The sequence below is a fragment of the Geotrypetes seraphini genome, chromosome 10 (assembly GCF_902459505.1).
Source record: "Geotrypetes seraphini chromosome 10, aGeoSer1.1, whole genome shotgun sequence".
Lineage (NCBI taxonomy): Eukaryota > Metazoa > Chordata > Amphibia > Gymnophiona > Dermophiidae > Geotrypetes > Geotrypetes seraphini.
The window spans coordinates 49,175,801-49,196,975 of NC_047093.1; the positions used below are offsets into that span (position 1 = coordinate 49,175,801).

Sequence of the window (21,175 nt, forward strand, 5' to 3'; positions counted from 1 at the left end):
TTAGGTTCTTATCTTGTTAATATCTTTTCTAGTAATAGGTGTGTCATTCTGGAATCCCACCCTGTCAGTATCTCTCCACCTGCTTATTGTCTCAGTCAGGACATTTGAGTCAAAACTGAGATTTTGATGTCAGTCAAATCTATTGCTATAAAACATTGGGGGAATTTTTGAGCTCCATAAATGTTTCTGATTGGTATCATTTTTATGTTTCAATTGTTCAATTAAAATGTTTAACACGTTATACTTTCGGAGCAGAATAGGTTTGTAGTTCAGAGAGTCTCCCAGTACCCCTCCTTTTTATGTGTTCCTATATAGGGCTATCACCTGCTTTTGTACAAACTGAAGGGGCATCAGAGCCCTCTTGAGAAGGAGGAAGAGTTGAACACCTAGAATGGATACCTTCTGCATGGCAAGAATACCCTACTATCCAGAATGACACATCTATCTAGCAGAAAAGATCTTAGCAAGGTAAGAACCTAAACCTCTCTTTTTGCTATGGTAATTATCAGGCTATGGTACACATGCTCCATACAACTGTGCAGTCGTCCTCATTGTGCAGAAAGATGGTATCAGATTATAAAGAAAACAAATCTAAGTCAGACACAAGAAAAATTGAGGTCAGGTGACCATGTCTGGAAAGAAACCTCCATGCATGCACACCAATGCCCACAGGAAGCACAGCATGCACACCAATTCCCACAGGAAGAGAGAGTTTCTCACCTTGTACCACCTCACCCCCAAAGACTACAGCCTTGGCATTTGAAACAGTAATGCAATGTTGCAGCGCCTCCAGGCGCAGGTTAGAGTTAATCAGAGCAGCTTCCACACCAATCTTGGCCATTCCCAGCCAGAATCCTACAAACTCATTTCGGTTTTCCATGAAGAGAGCCACCACATCACCAGCACAGAAGCCCTGTTCCTGAAGGTAGTTTGCCACAGCATTGGAGAAGAGATCCAGTTGACGAAAGGTCCAGATGGTGCCAGTGGCTTGGAAGATAAGAGCAGGTTTGTCTGGGTGCCATCGCACACACTGACTGAAGAGCATTGGGATGGTGTTCCCTTCCCGCAGGTGCCGCCTCACATTCAGCTTCACCGTCAGTAACACTTTAGCAGCACTGTCAAGCAACCAATAATCACACGTTGCACACGATACAAGGTATGAAGCAGTTTTCTTAGCTCCCACTGAGCTCTGGCAGCAAGCATGCAAAAGCTGAATGCATTCACTGCACAGCCCACAATGTGCAGGGCTCAATTCCACCCTCCCAGAATTGTATACCTACAGTTTTGCCTTATAGCTGAGCCTTCTCTTGGACTTATAGTTAAGAGTCATGGGCCCAAATGTTAACTCAGGCAGAAAAGGGGATAGATACCTTGCATTACTATACCTGGATATAGTATGTGCGGGGACTGGGGCTATTTATACCTGATGCAAATGACATGTCTCTCCCCATTTGTAACCATGAACACAAGAGGGGCTTAGAGAGAGACAAAGGGCAGTAATAGGAAACAAAGCATGGGCTTCTCTCACTAAGTCTTTGGAGCCAAGGAACAAGTCCAAGGACAGAAATCTTCTTAAGATAAATATAGAATTACTGCTTGGAAATAATTTTTAAATAGTTCAAAAGTCAGAGTCAAACATTAATAATTTGCCAGACAGGGAAACGTGTCCTGCACTGTAAATCAGCAGAGTGAGCTCCAAGCACTCACAGTGAATGCAACCAGGACAGGGAAAATACTTACTTCAGGTCTCTGCCTACAGTTTTGAAAAAGATTCTGAGAAATCTCCACCCTCCAGATCCCAAATAGAAAATGAGGAGGGCTGGAATAAGCTGGATCCAGGGCAGATGTAGGACACCCCTGAAGAGTAGGAGAAGCATGGTACATGCAGCCAACCGCATCTTTCTTCCTACAGAGAAAAAAAACCCCACAGTTGTCATGTTTGTGATGGTACATTTATTCTAGGTAGTTCTAGTTTATTGAAAATATACAATAAACCAATACAATATTCTAAAAAGTGAAAAATATATGTGATATGTGAAGTACAACTGCAGCACCTGTCAGTGACCAGAAAATTCTGGAATTGCAGGCACATAGGGACAGTGCTTAAATGCAGAATTCAGATCTGGTTATGTGGAATGGGTTGAAATTTCAGGACTCCCTCTTTGGTCAAAGGAGAAATCACTTGTATGTTTGACCCTGCCTATATCTGTCAGCTGCAGGGGAATCTGGGCAACAGAAATGTAATCAACAGCCTTGTAAGAGATGTGTGACTGGCGGAATAGATTGAAGATGGAGCTTAAAGAGAAAGGCTCAGACTTTAATAAGGAATAATGCACGTTTTTCTTGTATAAAATTCAGACCAATATGATCAACAAGTTGCTCCAATAAAAAAAAAAAAAAAAATCAGATCAACTAGAATACAATAGTTTGGCTAGTTTTCCAGAGGTCAGGACCAATGCTATCCTTTAGCAATTGTTTTTCTGCACATGGCCCTGCTTTATGCAAATGAATAATAATAATAATCAGTTTATATACCGCAAGGCCATAAAGTTCTATGCGGCTTACAATAGTTAAAAAAATCCAAAATAAAAAGTTGAATAGAACTAAAAAAGTTAAAAGCCAATAATTAGAGACACTAAAATGATCAAAATAATGCATAATAAAATTTTTACGAATTAGCTGCCTAAATACTTCGTAAACAGATATGTTTTTAGATGTCTCTTAAATTCCCCATAACTGTCAGTAAGCAAAAGCAATTGTTCTATATCCTTACCCCATAACGCTGCTTGATATGAAAAAAGATTTTGATGATGTTTTTTAAGTTTACATCCTCTAACAGGCGGAAAAACAAAATTCAGATGAGAGTTTCTCTTATGCCTGTTGGTTGCAAAAGAGAAAAGCTCAATTATATAAGAACATAAGAATTGCTGCTGCTGGGTCAGACCAGTGGTCAATCGTGCCCAGCAGTCCATTCCCACGGTGGCCCCTAGGTTAGAGACCAGTGCCCTAACTGAGACCAGCCCTACCTGCGTACATTCCTGTTCAGCAGGAACTTGTCTAACTTTGTCTTGAATCCCTGGAAGGTGATTTCCTCTATAACAGCCTCCGGAAGAGCGTTCCAGTTTTCCACCACTCTCTGGGTGAAGAAGAACTTCCTTACGTTTGTACAGAATCTATCCCCTTTTAACTTCAGAGAGTGCCCTCTCATTCTCCCTACCTTGGAGAGGGTGAACAATCTGTCTTTATCTGCTAAGTCTATTCCCTTCAGTATTTTGAATGTTTCGATCATGTCAAGTTTCAAGTTTATTTAAAATTTATTATACCGCCCACTCGAACCTTCTAGGTGGTGTACAAAAACGCCATAACAATATGCCAATTAAAATGCAATATAACCAAAAACAAACCGAGAGAAGAGACAATTTTTAAGGACAAAGATAAACGGGAACAAAAGGGAAGAAGGGATTGGAACTACAATTGATAGAAAGAAAGAGAACACTTAAGGGGAAGAACAAAAGGATGGGGAACTGTAAGTAGAAATCTTTCTTAAATCTTAAGTCGTCCTTAAAAGGACAGTTTAAGTTACAAAGGCATCAAGGAAAACGAATGTCTTTAGCTTCACCTTAAAACTGATGTGTCTCCTCTCAGTCTCCTCTTTTCAAGGGAGAAGAGGCCCAGTTTCTCCAATCTCTCACTGTACGGTAACTCCTCCAGTCCCTTAACCATTTTAGTCACTCTTCTCTGGACCTTTTCAAGCATTACTGTCTCCTTCTTCATGTATGGCGACCAGTGCTGGACGCAGTACTCCAGGTGAAGGCGCACCATGGCCCGGTACAGCAGCATGATAACCTTCTCTGATTTGTTCGTGATTCCCTTCTTTATCATTCCTAGCATTCTGATCGCCTTTCTTGCCGCCGCCGCACATTGCGCAGATGGCTTCATCGACTTGTTGATCAGAACTCCCAAGTCTCTTTCCTGAGAGGTCTCTCCAAATACCGCCCCGGACATCCTGTATTCGTGCATGAGATTTTTGTTACCAACATGCATCACCTTACACTTATCCATGTTAAACCTCATTTCTCGAGCTTGATTATGTCACGTTGCAGATCTTCGCAATCCCCCCGTGTCTTCACTACTCTAAATAACTTTGTATCATCCGCAAATTTAATCACCTCACTCGTCGTACTAATGTCCAGATCGTTTATAAAGATGTTGAAGAGCACGGGTCCAAGCACCGAGCCCTGCGGCACCCCACTGATGACACTCTTCCAGTCCGAGTATTGTCCATTTACCCCCACTCTCTGTTTCCTATGCTCCAGACAGTTTTTGATCCATGGGCATATTTCAACCTTGATTCCATGGCTCGCAATTTTCAGAAGTAGTCGTTCATGTGGAACCTTGTTGAACGCCTTCTGAAAATCCAGATATACAATGTCGACCGGGTCGCCCTTGTTTATCTGCCTGTTTACTCCCTCGAAGAAGTGCAGCAAGTTCGTCAAACAAGATCTGCCTTTGCTGAAACCGTGCTGGCTGGTCCTCATCAGACCGTGTCCGTCAAGATGATCAATGATGCGGTCCTTTATCAGCGCCTCTACCATCTTTCCTGGTACCGAGGTCAGACTCACCGGTCTCTAGTTTCCCAGATCTCCCCTCTAACCTTTTTTGAAGATCGGCATAACATTCGCAATCTTCCAGTCTTCCGGAATCTTTCCCGATTTTATATATTTGGGAGCTAAACCAAACAAAGCCTTAAAACAGAAGCAACCAAACTTAAACTTCACCCGCGCCTCCATTGGCAGCCAATGAAGTAATGTAATGTAATGTAATTTATTTCTTATATACCGCTACATCCGTTAGGTTCTAAGCGGTTTACAGAAAATATACATTAAGATTAGAAATAAGAAAGGTACTTGAAAAATTCCCTTACTGTCCCGAAGGCTCACAATCTAACTAAAGTACCTGGAGGGTAATAGAGAAGTGAAAAGTAGAGATAGAGGAAAAATAAAAATAAACATTTTAACAAGACAGCATTGATCTAAATACTTTGGAAGGTAGAAGAAAGGAGAGAAAGGAATAGATGCAGAAGGGGGAACCGTTGAACAGTAGAATTCTGGAGAAAAAAGTACTCTATAAGAGGGTGTTACGTGATCATATTTCTTCAACCTAAAAATCAGCCTGCCTGCCGCATTTTGTACTATTCGCAATCGTTGCATATTCTTCTGGGAAATTGTCAAATAGGCCTGTAATGAATCTCTGTACATGTTCCCACATCCCTCCAGAGGCCAACCCGGCTGGAGATTATAACCCCCTACCTCAGGGACTCTTAGAATCAGAGTTCCACTAAAGCCCCTCCCCTGCTTCCTTATCTTTATGGCTGGACTAAAGGTAAAATGCAAGGCCAGATGGGATTGTGAAGTAAACACACTGTCATTTTCTGAGGCAGTGTTAATCAAAAGTACTGGCCCAATCAAAAAACAATATTATGGTACACCACAGGTACCAAAACTTAGATTGTGAGCCCATTAGGGATATAAAAAGTAGCTGCATATAATATGCAAACCACTTTGGTTGTACCATAGAAAAGTATAGCAAATCCATGACCCCTGCTTGCAGTTGATAGGAAAATTTACAATAAAATAGACATTAAATCAAGGGATCTTAATCAGTGGTCCCTGCACCACCAAGGGGTGGGGGGGACAAGTCACAGGATGCAGATCAAAGGCTTGACATCTGAGGCAACTTACTAAAACTTTCAAGACAGAATGAAGGCAGTTAAGAACAGGGAGATTTCTGATCAATTTCTTCTGGGTAGGTTAGGGTACAAGGCAGAGATATCCCTCGTCTCCTATGCACTTCACATTAGCTCTGGAGTCATTACCTTCTAAAATTGCCACTAATGACAGAGAGAGACACAATCTTTACTAAAGGAGTATGACAAGAGCAGAATTCATCTGCATTCATGGGCGGATTAAATAGACTCAGGGAAGAACACACACAAGCAGAGCTGCCAAGTCACCAAGGGCCTGATTCACTAACATGCCCGATTCCAATCCGGGGACGATTCGCGGCAGGCCAAATGATCTACAACAGGTCAGCATGCTAATGGGGGCGATCAGAGGGACACCCCCACTGACTACACGATCGCTAGTGAGCGATCCTGATGCATGCACAGACCATCTTCTGTGCCTGTAGATGGTCTGCGCATTCGGTTTTTTTTTTTTTTAAATCCATGAACTGATTTTTTATTTTTTGAATTTTTTTTTTTTTTTACTCGCAAGCCCGTGGTTATAACCCGCTGGTTAAAACCACGGGCTTGTGCTGTGGGGCAGCCAGCATTATGTTTCGGAGCAGAGAAGAGAGCGGAGCAGGGCGGCAAGCAGGAGAATCGAGCAGGCCAGCCAGCATTATTTTTCGGGGCAGAGAAGAGAGAAGGGCAGTAAGCAGGAGAAAAAATAAAAAATCTGATGGGTGGGGGAAGGTAGAAGAAACTCCTCATTACTTTGAAACTCATAACTTTTTGAATAGTAGCACATGATAGAGTCAAACCACCAATTTTAAGCAATCTATCCTCTGGTTTCCAATATTAATCGGGGCAGAGAGCAGGGCTTTTGCTCAAGCGACTGGTCCTCATCAGTCGCTTGTTTTTGGATCAGCCAGCCCAGTCAGTGTGCCTTCTTTAGTTTAGTGAATCACATACTTCCTACATTTGCATGCCATTTCCCTCATTTGCATACACGGATCAGGTGCGGACAGGATCAGCACAGAGGTCTAGTGAATCAGGTCGGAGTAAAATTGGGTCACAAAAGTGGTCGAGACACGATCGGTGGCCTTAGTGAATCTAGCCCCAAGTTCCAGTAGTGACACACTTTGGCCACTCCTAGTTTTCAGCTTACATCCAAAAGCAACCTGACACTTGTCCTGGATTTCCCCCACTGAAATAAGTGCTGCAGGTAGCAAGACTTGTTTATAATCTCCTAGAACAGAGTAGCTTCCCAGCTCTGCAATAGCAGAACATTTGGGCATGATCAGAAAGTCTTCTAGACATTTTTGGCTCTGGGAGAGCAAGTCTGGACTTAGTGCTGGAACTTAGGTTACCTATGTGTGCACACTTACCAAGTTTCTCCACAAAACAAAAGCTTGCTCCATTTGCAAATGCAAATGACATTCTGCTACATTATTTTTTCCAGACCACATTACAGGCAGTCAGAGCTTAGTGCAGAGCTTCCCAAGGGGCGGGAAATTTCATGGGGATACCAGAAAGTACTTCTTCACAGAAAGAGTGGTAGACCATTGGAATGAGCTTCCGGAGCAGGTGATCGTGGCCAGCAGCATACATGATTTTAAGACAAAATGGGATGCCCACGTCGGATCTCTACGGGGGTAGTATAGAGGTGATGCCACCTACGGTTGACCCTTGGAGGGCAGTTTGGGGAGGGTTTATATAGTGGGCAGACTTGATGGGCTATGGCCCTTTTCTGCCGTCATTTTTCTATGTTTCTATCTTAGTGATTGGGTGTTGGGTACCACTTTTTATACGGATCTTTCTCTGGAGCGGGATCATTTCTATCCTCTTCATCTCTTGTATCTCCTCCATGCCCCGTTGTCTAAACTGCCGCGACCCTGTAGGCGTAGTATTTTGTTTCGGTCCTTGTGGACAGTGTGGCATCAAATCCTTCGGTTGTGGAATCAGGACTCTCATTCTAGTGTATTTCTACCGTTGGCGGGGAATTTAGCTTTCCCTTCCGTGTTCGGTCGCTGGAGGGCGCGGGGGGTGGAACAGTTGCGGCATGTTCTGCGGGATGATGGGTCTCTCTTACCTTATGCTGAGTTGGCGGGGAGGGGGGTCCCTGAGATTGGCCTTCCATTTGCTTATTGTCAACTCAGTCACTATGTGGCTTCCCTCCAGGGGACTTCCTTGCAGGGGGATTTTGGGACCCAGCTCTGCACTCTTTTGGCTGCAGATCCTGATACCAGGGTCTCTATATCTGCTTTGCATGGCCGGATTCTGGCTCTTTGCCCGCCTAGGGTTTTCCCCAGTATTTTGGAGGCATGGCAGCGGGACTTGGGTAGGGACTTGGGGGACAATTTCTTGTTAAAAACCCTGAATCGAACTGCGGGCTTGGTACATAGTGCTGAGTTACGTGAATGTCACTTTCGAACTGTCCTGCGGGCCTATGCTTCCCAGAGTCAGGCTTACCATATGGGTTGTATTGATACTCAGTTATGCATCCGCTGTTCGGTGGAGGTAAATTCTTACTTTCATGGTATTTGGAGTTGTGAGGGGATTCAGACCTTCTGGACGGACATGGCCTCCTTTTTACAGAGCTTGTTGCGGACCCCTGTGCCAGTCTCCGTGCAGTCTATGCTGTTTGCCCATTTCTCATTCTTATACATGTACACTTCTTATGAAAAATTATTTCTTAGTAAATGTTTTATTTTGGGGAAGAAATGTATCTTGTGTTGCTGGCTGTCTTCTGAACCACCTTCATTCTGGTACTGGAGGAATCGCCTTCATGAACTTATGGGTTGGGAGGCCCGTTTGGCTCGTTCTTCTCGACGCCGGAGCAGAGACTTTGTTCACACTTGGACTCCATATTTGAACATTTTGACTCCTGAGAGTCGTAGCCGGGTCTTGAATAGACTCCACCTCTGAAACTGTGCTTCTAGGTGTTTCTGCTGTTCCCTGCTTACGAGTTTTTCTGTATCAGTGGGGGGATGGGGAGGGGTGGGTGGGGGGTAGGGGCTTCTTTGTCGTGGGGGGGGGGGGTATGGTGGGTCCGGAGGGGACATAAGAGTCCAGTCTTCTACGGGTGTTTGATGAAAGTGCATCCTATGGTTGTTATTGCTGTTGTGTTTACTGTTGCTTAATAAAATAGATTTGAACGTAAAATAGCTGGGGGGGGGGAGCAGGGGTTAGGGGCAGAACCGGCCTGAATATTATTTGCGTTTTTTTAATATTCGCGGGCCGGTGTGCCCCTAACCACCGTGGATACGGCGGGAGAAGTGTATTGTAATTCTTGTGCACTCAACAAATAATCAACGGTCTATAACATAAGAGCTTCCTTTGATGCAGAAAGAAACGTTGTTTGGTGGCTGGCCACTAGCCGAAGAACAAATTGCTTCTGTTCTTCATCTTTTGTCAAAGTATTGTTGTATTTTTCAATGTGGCTTATCCCTTGTTTTGTTACATCATTAACAATCAGTTTGGATACCCAATTCCAAAGTTCCTTGAAAACTGGATTGTCAGTCCACTCTGTAGAAGTTTCTTCAGGAATATTTTCACTTTTATTGATCCTCCTTCATTCAAGAGATCAAAAAATGACCATGTTCTCTGTGTTACAAGACTTTTAAAGTATTCTGTTTCATTTGTACGCATGAGACATTATGGAATGTCTGGCAATAATGGACATTGTAAGTTTTACACCATTCGTAGCTTTGTTTCTGGTACAATTCTGTCATCAAAAAAAGGCAAGTCCTACACGGATGACATATTCCTCCTCATCCCGCTACATACCAACACAAGAGACTCTACCAATAAAGCCTCCAAAAGCAATGAAAAAAATATACTCCTGGGCAATCTCCAACAAACTAAAATTAAACACTACCAAAACAAAGGTTCTCTAGTTCCACACAGCCACACAATCTGCACCCCCTGATCCCACCATGCCAGCTAAGATCTGGGGGATGGCATGTATCTCCATGTATCCTTTCCCAGGGTCGCCCAACCCAATGTCATCCGCTCGCAGAGCTTCCTACCAGCCTGCCGCTCATTGCTGGATGAGCCCAGCAACTGGTAGCTCGGGATCACCACCTCATGGCATCCTTAGCTCCCACTGGATCAACCATAACCCTCCCAGAAGGGATGGGTGGGAGGGAAAAGACTGCTGAGGGGCAGAAAAAGCTCCTGCTCCTCAGCAGTCCCGGCTCTTATTCCCCCTCCCCTCCCCCCTCACCAGCATCCCTCACACCTGTCCTCCAGCCAATCAATTCAAATTCCCTGCTGTGGGAAACTTTTCACCAATCTGTGTCCCCCCACCCCCTCACACGGCAATTGACCTATACCCAGGAAGGCCTCGATAGGTGACAACACGGGACTTCCGGACCCGTATTATTTTTGTCCATCAAGACCAGCTCTCGGGCTCTTATTTCCCCTATAATAGCATTACCGTCTTCATCTTTATATTGTAAATTTCCCCATGGATTTCTTATCCTGTAAATCGCCTTGAACCTAGACTGGAAGAGAGCGATTAAGAAATCCTGATTAGATTAGATTTACAGCTAGCTGTAAGTTAGTATACACAAATTGTTTTGAAAGTGTCCGTCTTCTCAGATTTATGCAGATTGAGTATGCAATTCAAGTTTAAACCTCAGAGCAACTCTGACCCTGAAAATAGCAGTACTTGCCACAGGTTTACACAACAGGGCATAGTGTGTGCACTTTGACCAGCCTAGGGTAACATAGTAAATGATAGCAGATAAAGATCAAAAGTGGTTCCCTCAGTCTACTGAGTAAGGTGGTTAGTATTGTAACTGCCAATCTGCTGTTTTCAGCTGGAGCATTCAATGCTTGGATTGAATTCTCTTGTGCTTATCCCACAGCTTTTAAAAATTCATTCACAGTTTTTTGTCTATGCTACCTCAGTCTGGGCAATTTTAACAAGCTGCACATAAATCACAGTTTCATGTGTGCAAAAGACTTTTAAAACGACTCCCTATATAGAGAAATGAGTTATGTAGAGTACCTCCTCTCTTCCTTCATGTTCTCCCCTGTTCTGTAACTTTGTCTTACCAACATACTTTACAGCAGTGGTCTCAAACTCAAACCCTTTGCAGGGCCACAGTTTGGATTTGTAGGTACTTGGAGGGCCTCAGAAAAAATAGTTAATGTCTTATTAAAGAAATGACAATTTTGCATGAGGTAAAACTCTTTATAGTTTATAAATCTTTCCTTTTGGCTAAGTCTTAATAATAATATTGTCATTTATAGCTAAAGAGACATATAATCAAGAGACTGCTTTATTTTACTTTTGTGATTATGATAAACATACTGAGGGCCTCATAATAGTAACTGGCGGGCCGCATGTGGCCCCTGGGCCGCAAGTTTGAGACCACTGCTTTACAGGCACAAAATTATTATTTTTTTTTTTTAAATGAGTGAAGCCAAATCTGTGTTACACTTGATAAATTAGCCGACATAAGTCTCTTTCCTCATGAGAGATCTTGGGATCACAGTGGATAAAATTTTTTTTTTCATAGCTGGTGGACTTCTATATTCTTATTTATTATAACATTTGTATTCTACATAATCTATACATTATAAGCATACACAAAAACTACAGTGCCACAACGTCTGACATAGCAGTACTACATTAATCTCTACACATCTTCAAGAACATGTCAAACTCCGCTGTTTAAAATGCCTCATTTTACTCCAAGTCCATATGTCTATTGAAACAAAGGTTTTCACAGTTCTTAAATTGTCCCACAGCATGAATATCTCTATTGTTCTAGGACCAATCACATTAAAAAAAGTTGATGATCTCTATGCCTCCAACCTGACGATTTGAAAGGAAAATACATCAAACAGGTGTTTATAAGCTGACCTTATCAATGATCTTGATAGTTTTTTTTAAAGGTTTGAGAAAACTCTCACTGAAATATAGTTAAAATTTAAAAAACAGCAATAACTAGTAAGCTAGTACTCAGCCAAATACTACATGTATTTGTGATACTGTTTGAGGCTAAATTGAATCACATACAAATATTTAGTACAGCCCTGAAACCCAAGGGCAGAATGTACATGGTACTTTGTGCCCAGCTTTCTTGATGCTGGTTGTCTGAAGAAAGATGTCTGCCAACCTGTGTCATAGCTGTCCAACAGAACATAGATGCGACTACTGACTTTGGGAATTCCCAGGTCTTTGTTTCAAGGATCTGGTGTGTCCACCAGCAATATATCCAGTAGGAATATCAGCACAAATCTGGGGTAGGTTAGGTCCTCTGGAGGAGAAGCTAGTTGTGATGGGGGCAATGAAGGTTAACAGGATGCCTGGTGAATTTTGATATCCCATTTCAATGGAATAGGAATTCTCAGAAACCCAAGGTGGGCTGAACCAGCTTTCTATCATTGTCAAATGATGGTGGTTTGGTGAAAAGATTGGTTGATATAAATGGGGGGGGGAGTGGGGTTTTGGTGACTTTCCCTCCAATGAAGACATTCAGATGGTGGTGGTGTTGTGGGGGGAGGGAGAGAAAGTGTGTGTTGGGGAGGGAGAGAAAGTGTGTCTTGGTGTGGAAGTGCAGAGGTCCCAGGGTTGGGTGGTTTATGTCTCCTGTGTTGGTTGTGGAAGGCACTGTTCTATGAATTACAAGAGCAAGTCCAGAAGCATAGTGCGTGTCATACTGCCAGATGATGTATAGGGCACCAGGATGGGTGAGTGATGGGTCCCAATCTCTGCCCCATTCTGAGACTGCTGCTCAGTTTTGAGTTGTCACCTAGTTCTTGGCATGGTAAATGCTCTCCCTCCATATTATTTACAGTAAACCATCATTTGCATTTGAGGTACCTTAGTTGTGTTTGTGGGGATACTAACTTTAGCCTAAGATAACATCTCTCTTTTTAACATTTACAATAAGGTCTTCTTGCAAAGGAACATCATTGATCCTAAACCCCATCAGTCCAGGACCAGGTCAATATTTTTCTGATTCAGAACCACAGACATACATACCCCTTAGAACAGGGGTGCCCAACGCGTCGATCGCGATCGACCAGTAGCTCAGGAAGGCAACTCGAGTCGATCGCACTCGTGTTGCCGTCCTGATCTACGGGCCGATCAGCCTTCCTCTCCAGTATTCTCCCTAGGGCCTTTTAGCTGGGTGGTCCACCCAGCTGTCATCTGCCGCTGCTGAACATTTTAAAAAAATACCCAAAAAACCGGCTTGGAGATTTCAGCCCGTAGCGAACTTATGCTCCGTGGCTCTAACGTGTGCGTTCCGGCTTACCTTCTCTTCCCTCCGAAACCGGAAGTTATGTCCGGGGGGAGGGGGGAGAGAAGGGAAGCCGGCACGCACATGTTGAGAGCCCTGAAGCAAGCGTTCGCTACGGGCTAAGGCGGGAGACAAGTAAATGAAGCATTTCCTCTTCTTGCTGCCGGGTCCTGCCTACTTTCTGTTTCCGCGAAGGCAGGACCCGGCAGCATTTCCCCCAACAGTTCCTCGCGATGCTGGTCGGCCGAAGCAGGGAGAGGTTGGGGCGGCGTCGGCTTTTGGGCGTGTTATTGGCGTCGGCTTTCGGGCCTGTTATTGGTGGCGGTTTGGGTCCTGGTCCCCGATGACAGTTTGGGTCCCCGATGGCAGTGGCAGTGTCTTGGGGGAGGGCAGGGAGAAAGAAAGAAAGAAAAAGGGCAGGCAGGGAGACAGAAGGAAAGAAGAGAAACAGAAAAAAAGGAAAGGGAGGCAGAGAGAAAGAAAGGGCAGGGAGAGAGGAAGGAAAAGTTGGGGGAGGGAATGAGGTGTGGAGGAGAGGAAGCATACAGACTAAAAGAAGGGAAGAAAGATTGTATGCACAGTCAGAAGAAGAAAGTGCAACCAGAGACTCATGAAATCACCAGACAAGGTGGGAAAAATGATTTTATTTTAAATTTAGTGATCGAAATGTGTCTCAATTTATATCTGCTGTCTATATTTTACACTAAGGTCCCCTTTTACTAAACCGCAATAGAGTTTTTTAGCGCAGGGAGCCTATGAGCGTCGAGAGCAGCGCTGGGCATTCAGCGCAGCTCCCTGCGCTCTAAAAACTGCTATCGTGGTTTAGTAAAAAGGGAGGGGGGTATATTTGTCTATTTTTGTATGGTTGTTACTGAGGTGATAGTGCATAGAGTCATCTGCTTTGACCTCTTTGAAAAACCCTGGAATAGGAATGATAATTAACATTTTCTATGCGTACAGTGTGCGTTGTGTTTTTTTTAAAATTTTATTGTTGGTAGATCATTTTGACTTGGTCATTTTAAAAGTAGCTCGCAAGCCCAAAAAGTGTGGGCACCCCTGCCTTAGAACATTTACCAAATGATAAGAGATTTAATTAATAACATTTTATTGAAGGAATCCAATAAATATAAAATAATATAATACAATAAAACAGTCATTATATTTATATTCACAATATTAATTTTCAAACAAATGTCTATCATTCCTTCAAAATAAATTTCCATATTACCCATTACATACCTCTATACACTCCCCCTGTTTCCTACCCCCTTCCCTTGCCCCTATTCACCCCTCTCTCCCTTCCCCCCATTGTTTTAATTTTAATTATAACATTGTAATGAATGAATAAAATATAAATACAATTAAAGCAATTCCACACACATTACTATCAACCCTCCTATTCCCACCCCTACCCCAGAATGAAAGGTGACCCCCAACACCAGGTATTAAAATGCAAAGAATGTTTCTAAAGCTTCAATGTAAAGCATTAAGATAAGAGACTTAAATGCAGTTCTGCACCAAACATAAAAGGAAACAATAATTGCTTGCCTTTCTAAATGTTACAAATCAGATAGTGAGGGAATCTACAGTTGTCATTTACTAACAATATTGCAAGTGATGTATATAAACAAGCCCCATAATTAGGGTTACCATTTAACTCCAGAAAAAGGAGGACGGATTGAGATATCCAGGTTTTACTTCCATTGCTTTCAATGGAAGCAAAACCCGGATGAGTCAATCCGTCCTCCTTTTTCTGGAGCCATATGGTAACCCTACCCATAATGGCACTTACATTAAATAACATGCTAAATCATATTAACTCACAATAATAAATCGGTGGCCCATCAAATGTGCGCCGGACAAATGGAATGTCGACATTTGTGCACAGGCCAAATGCGCACTGCGTTGTACCCTCTTCCAGGCCTGCCCATTTGCGCTCTGAGGGAGGGTTTGGGGGCACTCCCCCCAACACCACTCCTGTTGAGGGGGGTGGGGGGACTCCCCCCCACTGCAGTAAAACTCCCGCTCTCCTTGCAAAGCTTCTCTTTTCTGCTCTAAGGGTGTGTGTGTGTGGGAACCTCCCCACACTACAATCGCGCTCTCCTTCAGGCCCATGCCAATGCACTCAATTCCGCTAAACTCCCCCCCCATCACAGTTATAATGTCACCCCAAAAATCCCATTACCTTCATCTGCGCACTTGTCAGTGTGTGCTTTTGACAAAGCGGAATACACTTTTGACAGTGTACCAATAAATCTAGCCCCAAGTTTGCAGCTGAAGATTATAGGCTACTACCTCAGGTTCAGAAAACTTCTAAAACCATTTCTGTACCAAGATAGGGAGCAAGTCCTGAAGTAACTGAAACAGTAATTGTAAAAGCACACATCAAAATTGTCTAATGCAACTCCCGGGACAAAACAAAGACAAACAATGACCTACTTGTAATTGTAACTATCACTAGTTGAAATTCTGACCTACCTGATCTAATCGGAATCTCTGTATCGCACTTATCAATGTACAGGTTCTAGGCGATTTAGAAGTTGGGAGGTAAGGGGAAGAGGTTACATCACATCAATCTCTTCACCAAATCCCCTTACCAATGTCATACGGGCAATAAAAGAAATGCATACTAAATGTATGTTGAATTAAATCTACTGTACAGCTTAAGCTAGGATAAACACACTATCATAAGCATGCCAGATTGAAATCTGTATTAACTGCATCATAAGCATAGCAAACTGAAACCCATGTTGACTGTAAAGTATGTATGTTAACCTAAAACACATGTTGTGTATGCTAACCTGTAATGCATGTTGACTTTTTTTTATTATGTAGGTTAACCTGTAACCCATTCTGAGCTCATTGGGGAGAACGGGAGAGAAAATGAATTAAATAAATTTGTGTCAGACACTATGCTACAGGTAGATAGGATGAGGGGGGGGGGGGGAAGAGGTTACGTAATTCAGAAGGTAAGGATAAATGCATGGGGGGGGATGTAATTCTTAGCAACCCTACTGAATGTTCATGTCAATCTGTCCACTGTAACTTCCTGAGTAACTGACCCATCCTCTTCTAATATAATCTGATCCTGACCTGAATAGGTAAAAGCAAAATGGAAAACCTGATTAAAATACTACCATAATTCCCTATAAATTACAAGAACTGCTGACATTTAACCTCAGCAAGAGAAAAGTCAGGGACACACTGTCTAAAAGAGAAGTAGAGGCATGCAATCTAACCATAGGACAGGAAGGAAGTTGAAAGATCAGTATAGTTTACAGTCCTTCTAGCCACAAACCCTTTCAAGTTACCCCGGAGTCTACGCCTTTCACCCTCAGCATACTTCTAGTTCCACAGTCTCTTTTTCCCTAGAAAATGGCCCAACTCCTGCATATTTATAAGATATGTAGAGACCCTAAAGATTTATCATATCTCCCCCTTCCTACTGACAGCCAAAGACAGCCGTTCCTCATCCCCATTCCACCAGATAGATACCACACGCATGATATGACAGCCTTGACACGCGTTCAAAGCCTACTCTCCACCGTCCAGCATGTATCTCACCCCACCCTGTCTCTCGTTCTCAAACTGCCCACTTCGCACCTACCTTCAAGCCTTGTAATTAGGGTTGTCATCAACAGCAGCACTTCATACAGACTGATTAGAACCGGCCCCGGAACGTTCCTTCTCTAGCGCCCCACCCCCTATGACGCAACTTTTTCCCCTCCGCCGCCTCCCACCCTGACGGAAACGACGTTTCAGCGCAAGGGGCGGGACCAGAGAAGGAACGCTCCAAGCTGCTGCAAGCACAGTAGTCTGTTTGACTTACTCCCGCTGCTGGCAACCGCAACAAGTTTGAAAGCAGAACGGGAAAAGATGTCAGCTTGGTAATGAAGATCCCCCCCCCTATGCAGTGATCCCTCGAACCAACCATTCCTCAGTGCCTGTCCAGGGGGGCGGGACCCGGCCGACAATTACAATGCAGTGTTGCCAATGGGCGGGTTTCCAGTCAGACTGGGCTAGTTTTGAATGTTGAAGGCAGGACGTTTTTGGCGTTGGCGGGTTGCAGCTTTTGGGGTTACTTGTTTTTGGGGTGATATTCAGCACTACAACGAGTGCTGTTCCTCTTCCGTCTCCTTCTGGAGCTCCAATAGGTTCTTTAGCGTTTCAAGCCTCGTTCTGTGGCTCCAATGGGTTCTCTCATTTTGGAGCTCCCATCTGACACGGGGACTTACGCCCAAGGGAATAGGGAGGGACAAACTTTGTCCCCGTGTCATTCACTAAAAAAAATGAAACTAGTTTAGTATTAATATGTACAAAACTTAACACATCTTAGATAATTAGTAACTGACTTGAGTGATTAAAAAAAAACCCAACAAAAACCGCAAAAGCTGTTTTTTGATAAATGAACTACTGTTAAATAATTTGTGTCTTGTCTGTTGAAAAGACTCCTACCATCTACAATGTCCTTCCATTCTGTGGTCAGCTGCTTAAGCATCTTACTGCGACTACAACACACATTCACCCATCCTTGCTGGCAGTAAGGAACGTTGCCAACCTTTAATAGTCACCTATTTTCCTGTTGACCCACTACAAATTTAGGTTCTTTTCTACATGCATGTCTGAAAGAGGTGGTAGAAAGAGACTGTGTCTGAATTCAAGAGGGCCTGGGATAGGCACATGGGATCTCTCAGCGAGAGAAAGAGATAATTGTTAACTGCTGATGGGCAGACTAGATGGGCCATTTGGCCTTTATCTGCTTTCATGTTTCTCTTTTTCCATTGATATTAAAAAAAAAAAACCTACACACATAGGCAACTGAAACTTTGGGAAAGCTGTAACAAAACCAGATTGACATGGAAGACGATTTGTGATTTATAAACAATTGTACTGAATATTGTCCCTTTTTATAATTAATAAAAATATTTAAATATACAATCATAAGTATTTGAGGCTCATGCAAATAAGGACAGAGCTTGCAGGGATGGGGACAAACTTTGTCCCCGTGTCATTCTGTAGACTTTAGAGAGGGGGAAAATCCCAAAGGTGTAAGAACTAGCTGCTCTGCTTTCAACCCTCTGTCCCCACAGTATCTGTTCTTTTGATTAGCAACTAGCCACCCAGAAGCAGAGCATAGAAGCAAGAGAACAAGGTGTCAGTAAAAACAAACTAGCTGCTCTGCTCTCAACCCTTCATCCCCCAGTCTCGGTGCTCTTGTCTACCCTTCCATATGCAGGGTTGGAAAACAGCCTGATTTGTAAAGGTGTCTGGTGAGGTTACATAACAAAGTTGCTTACCTGTAACAGGTGTTCTCCATAGACAACAGGGGAATGCAGCCCAGGTATTTGTATGTGTTATAAACAACATTCCCCACAACTTTAATTTCAGCCAGCAGAGTTAGTGAACATCAAGCACTAGTCCTGTATTATCTTTATTTCAAATTTTTTCCTAATAGAGTACAACTATGAATTCATCCTAAATTCCTTCTTAAAGTTGTCACAATTTTTCATCTAACCAAACTAACTTTACCATCATTTTTTCTTCTTCATTCCTCTACAGCAGAGCAATCTCTCCACATACTAGACTGCAGAAGAGCATTACTTTTTTTTTTTAACCTCAAAGCAACTAATCAGTTATGTCATACAAACAAACTATTTCCTATAATCCAGCTACCCGAGGAAAACTGGCATCAAAAAGTTCTTTCCTCTTGGATAGCACAATGCATTAATTTTTACTACATAAGAGCAAACCTACTGGTTCAATTGGAGCTCATTAAGTACAAGCTATAGCTTTTTCAATTGTGAATTTGAAATCTATTCCCATTCAAGATATTTGCAAGGCTGCAACTTGCTTCTCAGTGCATACTTTTACAAAGCACCATTACCTGGATCAGAGCTTAGCACAAGGTTTGTTTTGGTAAATCAGTCTTACAAAACCTATTTGCACTGTGACTTATTGTGCAGCCATTTTCCAGAAGCTGGCTTGTGGAATTTGGTGTACGTGACAAAACAGTGAATCTCAGGCTACTTCATTAGGGGAGGTGGGGGCTAGTGTAGGCTGGAATCTTATCTTGGTTTAGAATAGGGGTCTCAAAGTCCCTCCTTGAGGGCCGCAATCCAGTCGGGTTTTCATGATTTCCTCAATGACTATGCATGAGATCTATGTGCATGCACTGCTTTCAATGCATATTTATTGGGGAAATCCTGAAAACCCGATGATTGCAGCCCTCAAGGAGGGACTTTGAGATCCCTGGTTTAGAGTGTAGGCTGGAATATTATCTTGGCTTAATGAAGGTCCAAGCCTGCTTTTTGCTGCAGAAGCACAGTGAGGCATGATAGTCACTTAGCAAAAGACTATAAAAGGAGCAAGCAAGGGACTTTACTTGGAATCCATCGGTGTGCCGTAAAGGGATAGTCCCGTGATTGACCCAGTCCATTGGCTGCCTGAAAAGGGGGATTTCCTGGCCATGAGGGGCATTGTTGCTACGATCATGGTGAAGTTGTTCTAATTCATTTGTGTTTTGTATATTACTGCTATGCAATTTATGTAACAATTAAATTAGTATAATAAGCATTACCTTGTGTATGTCTCTTTGTATGCTGTGAAGTGCTGACTACCTAACGAACTTGGCATTACACTTATTTTTCAACAACCCTTATCCTTTGTTAAACTTGGGACTCACCAACAAGTATGCCTGCATATCCCCTGCTTGCCTCTGGTGAAAGCAAAGTTGCTTACCTGTAACAGGTGTTCTCCATAGACAGCAGGGGAATGCAGCCACACTTGCCCGCCATCCATCCCCTCATTTCATTCCTTTCATTGCTAGAGACAAAACTGACACACTGAGGGGGAGGGGCTGTAGGTGTAGGGACTCCTGCACATGCCCAGTAAGCTCAAAAGCTTACCTAGCTAGGGGAGAGCACCGGCATGCAGGCTCAGTCAGAGGACTTCATCAAGTGTGGCTGCATATCCCCTGCTTGTCTCCAGAAAAACAGATTATTCACAGCAGGGCTTCACTGTGAGGAATGTTGTTTATAATACATACAAATATCTGGGCTTTACTGTGAGTGCAGATGCAAATGGGAAAAAAAAAGCGTGGTAGCTTTTGGTTTGGGCTGAAGTAATAAAATGGGCATCCAGAAATATAAATTCCCATTATGTCAGTTATAAAAATGTTTTGTGCTTCTGTCATAGAATACATTCAAATGCATTTTGTTTTAATGTAACAAGGTGATGAGTTTCTACTGGTGGGGGGAGTGCTGGGGAACCTCACTTTGCTTTTTAATTCCACTGCCTTTGGGGTCTTTTTACTAAGGCCCACAGATGAATTAGTGTGGGTTGTCATGTAGCCTATAGGTAATCAATGGGCTGTACAGTATTTAGTACATGCTAAATCTATTGATGTGCCTTACTGAAAGGATCCCTTTATGAAAGAGCACCATTTATTTTCTAAAATAAGCGTGTGTCCATTGCAGGGTACATGTATGTAACTGCATTTTCCTTGAATCAGGTGTAACTATATGAGAGCATTTATGCACTGCTGGGAATTATTGTAAGACCCTCTAGTATAAAGGCAGTTAAACACATAGGCCCCCTTTTACCAAGCTGCATTAGGTTTTTAAAAAAAAAAAATCCCTGACCACTGCGGTAAAAGCTCCAATTCTCATAGAATTTCTGAGCATTGGAGCTTTTACTGCAGTGGCTGGCGATAAAAAAACCCTAATGTGGCTTGATAAAAGGGGGCCATAATTTTCTTTATAAAATATAAATGTGGGTTGATTTTTTTTTTTTATTGCACTCTTAAAATTATTTTCCACGGGTGGTACTTTAGTATCATATTAGGCCAATAAAATTATTTGAAGCTGTAAGCAATGTTCTTCCTTTCATAATGGACATATTAAAAGCTGCTCCAGTTTAGGTGATTGCCATGGTGATTTAGGCAAAGTCCCTGAAATTAAACAGTTGTACATGTATTGTTTAATAAAACTAGACAAAATGTCCGAGACTTAAATTGAACACAGAGATGAACTGAAAGAAATCTGACATTTTTGCTTTATAAAAGTATTCCTTATCATTCCACTAAACCAGCCTGCACCAATAGATCCTGACCATTTGTGGCCAGCAGATGGCGGTAGAGAAAGGAGAAATTAGGTTCTTACCTGCTAATTTTCTTTCTTTTAGGCCTATATTC

The 21,175-nt window shown here is 42.8% G+C and overlaps 1 protein-coding gene across 4 annotated transcripts in view; it reads right to left on the reverse strand.

Annotated features, from left to right (window-relative positions):
* The window catches only part of SLC27A4 (solute carrier family 27 member 4), a 36,375-nt gene extending 19,334 nt beyond the window's left edge, over positions 1-17,041 (reverse strand). The window contains exons 1-3 of one of the 4 annotated variants that reach the window (XM_033961541.1): positions 16,916-17,041; positions 1,741-1,906; positions 721-1,115 (exon numbers count right to left, since the gene is read on the reverse strand). In XM_033961541.1, coding sequence (XP_033817432.1) covers positions 721-1,115; positions 1,741-1,898 — 553 coding nt within the window. In that variant the 5' untranslated portion in view covers positions 1,899-1,906; positions 16,916-17,041. Of the gene's footprint in view, positions 1-720; positions 1,116-1,740; positions 1,907-12,999; positions 13,008-16,553; positions 16,568-16,591; positions 16,714-16,915 lie in introns of those variants that run through there. The other 3 variants (XM_033961540.1, XM_033961542.1, XM_033961543.1) reach the window with 3 other exon arrangements.
* Positions 17,042-21,175: the final 4,134 nt, after the last annotated feature.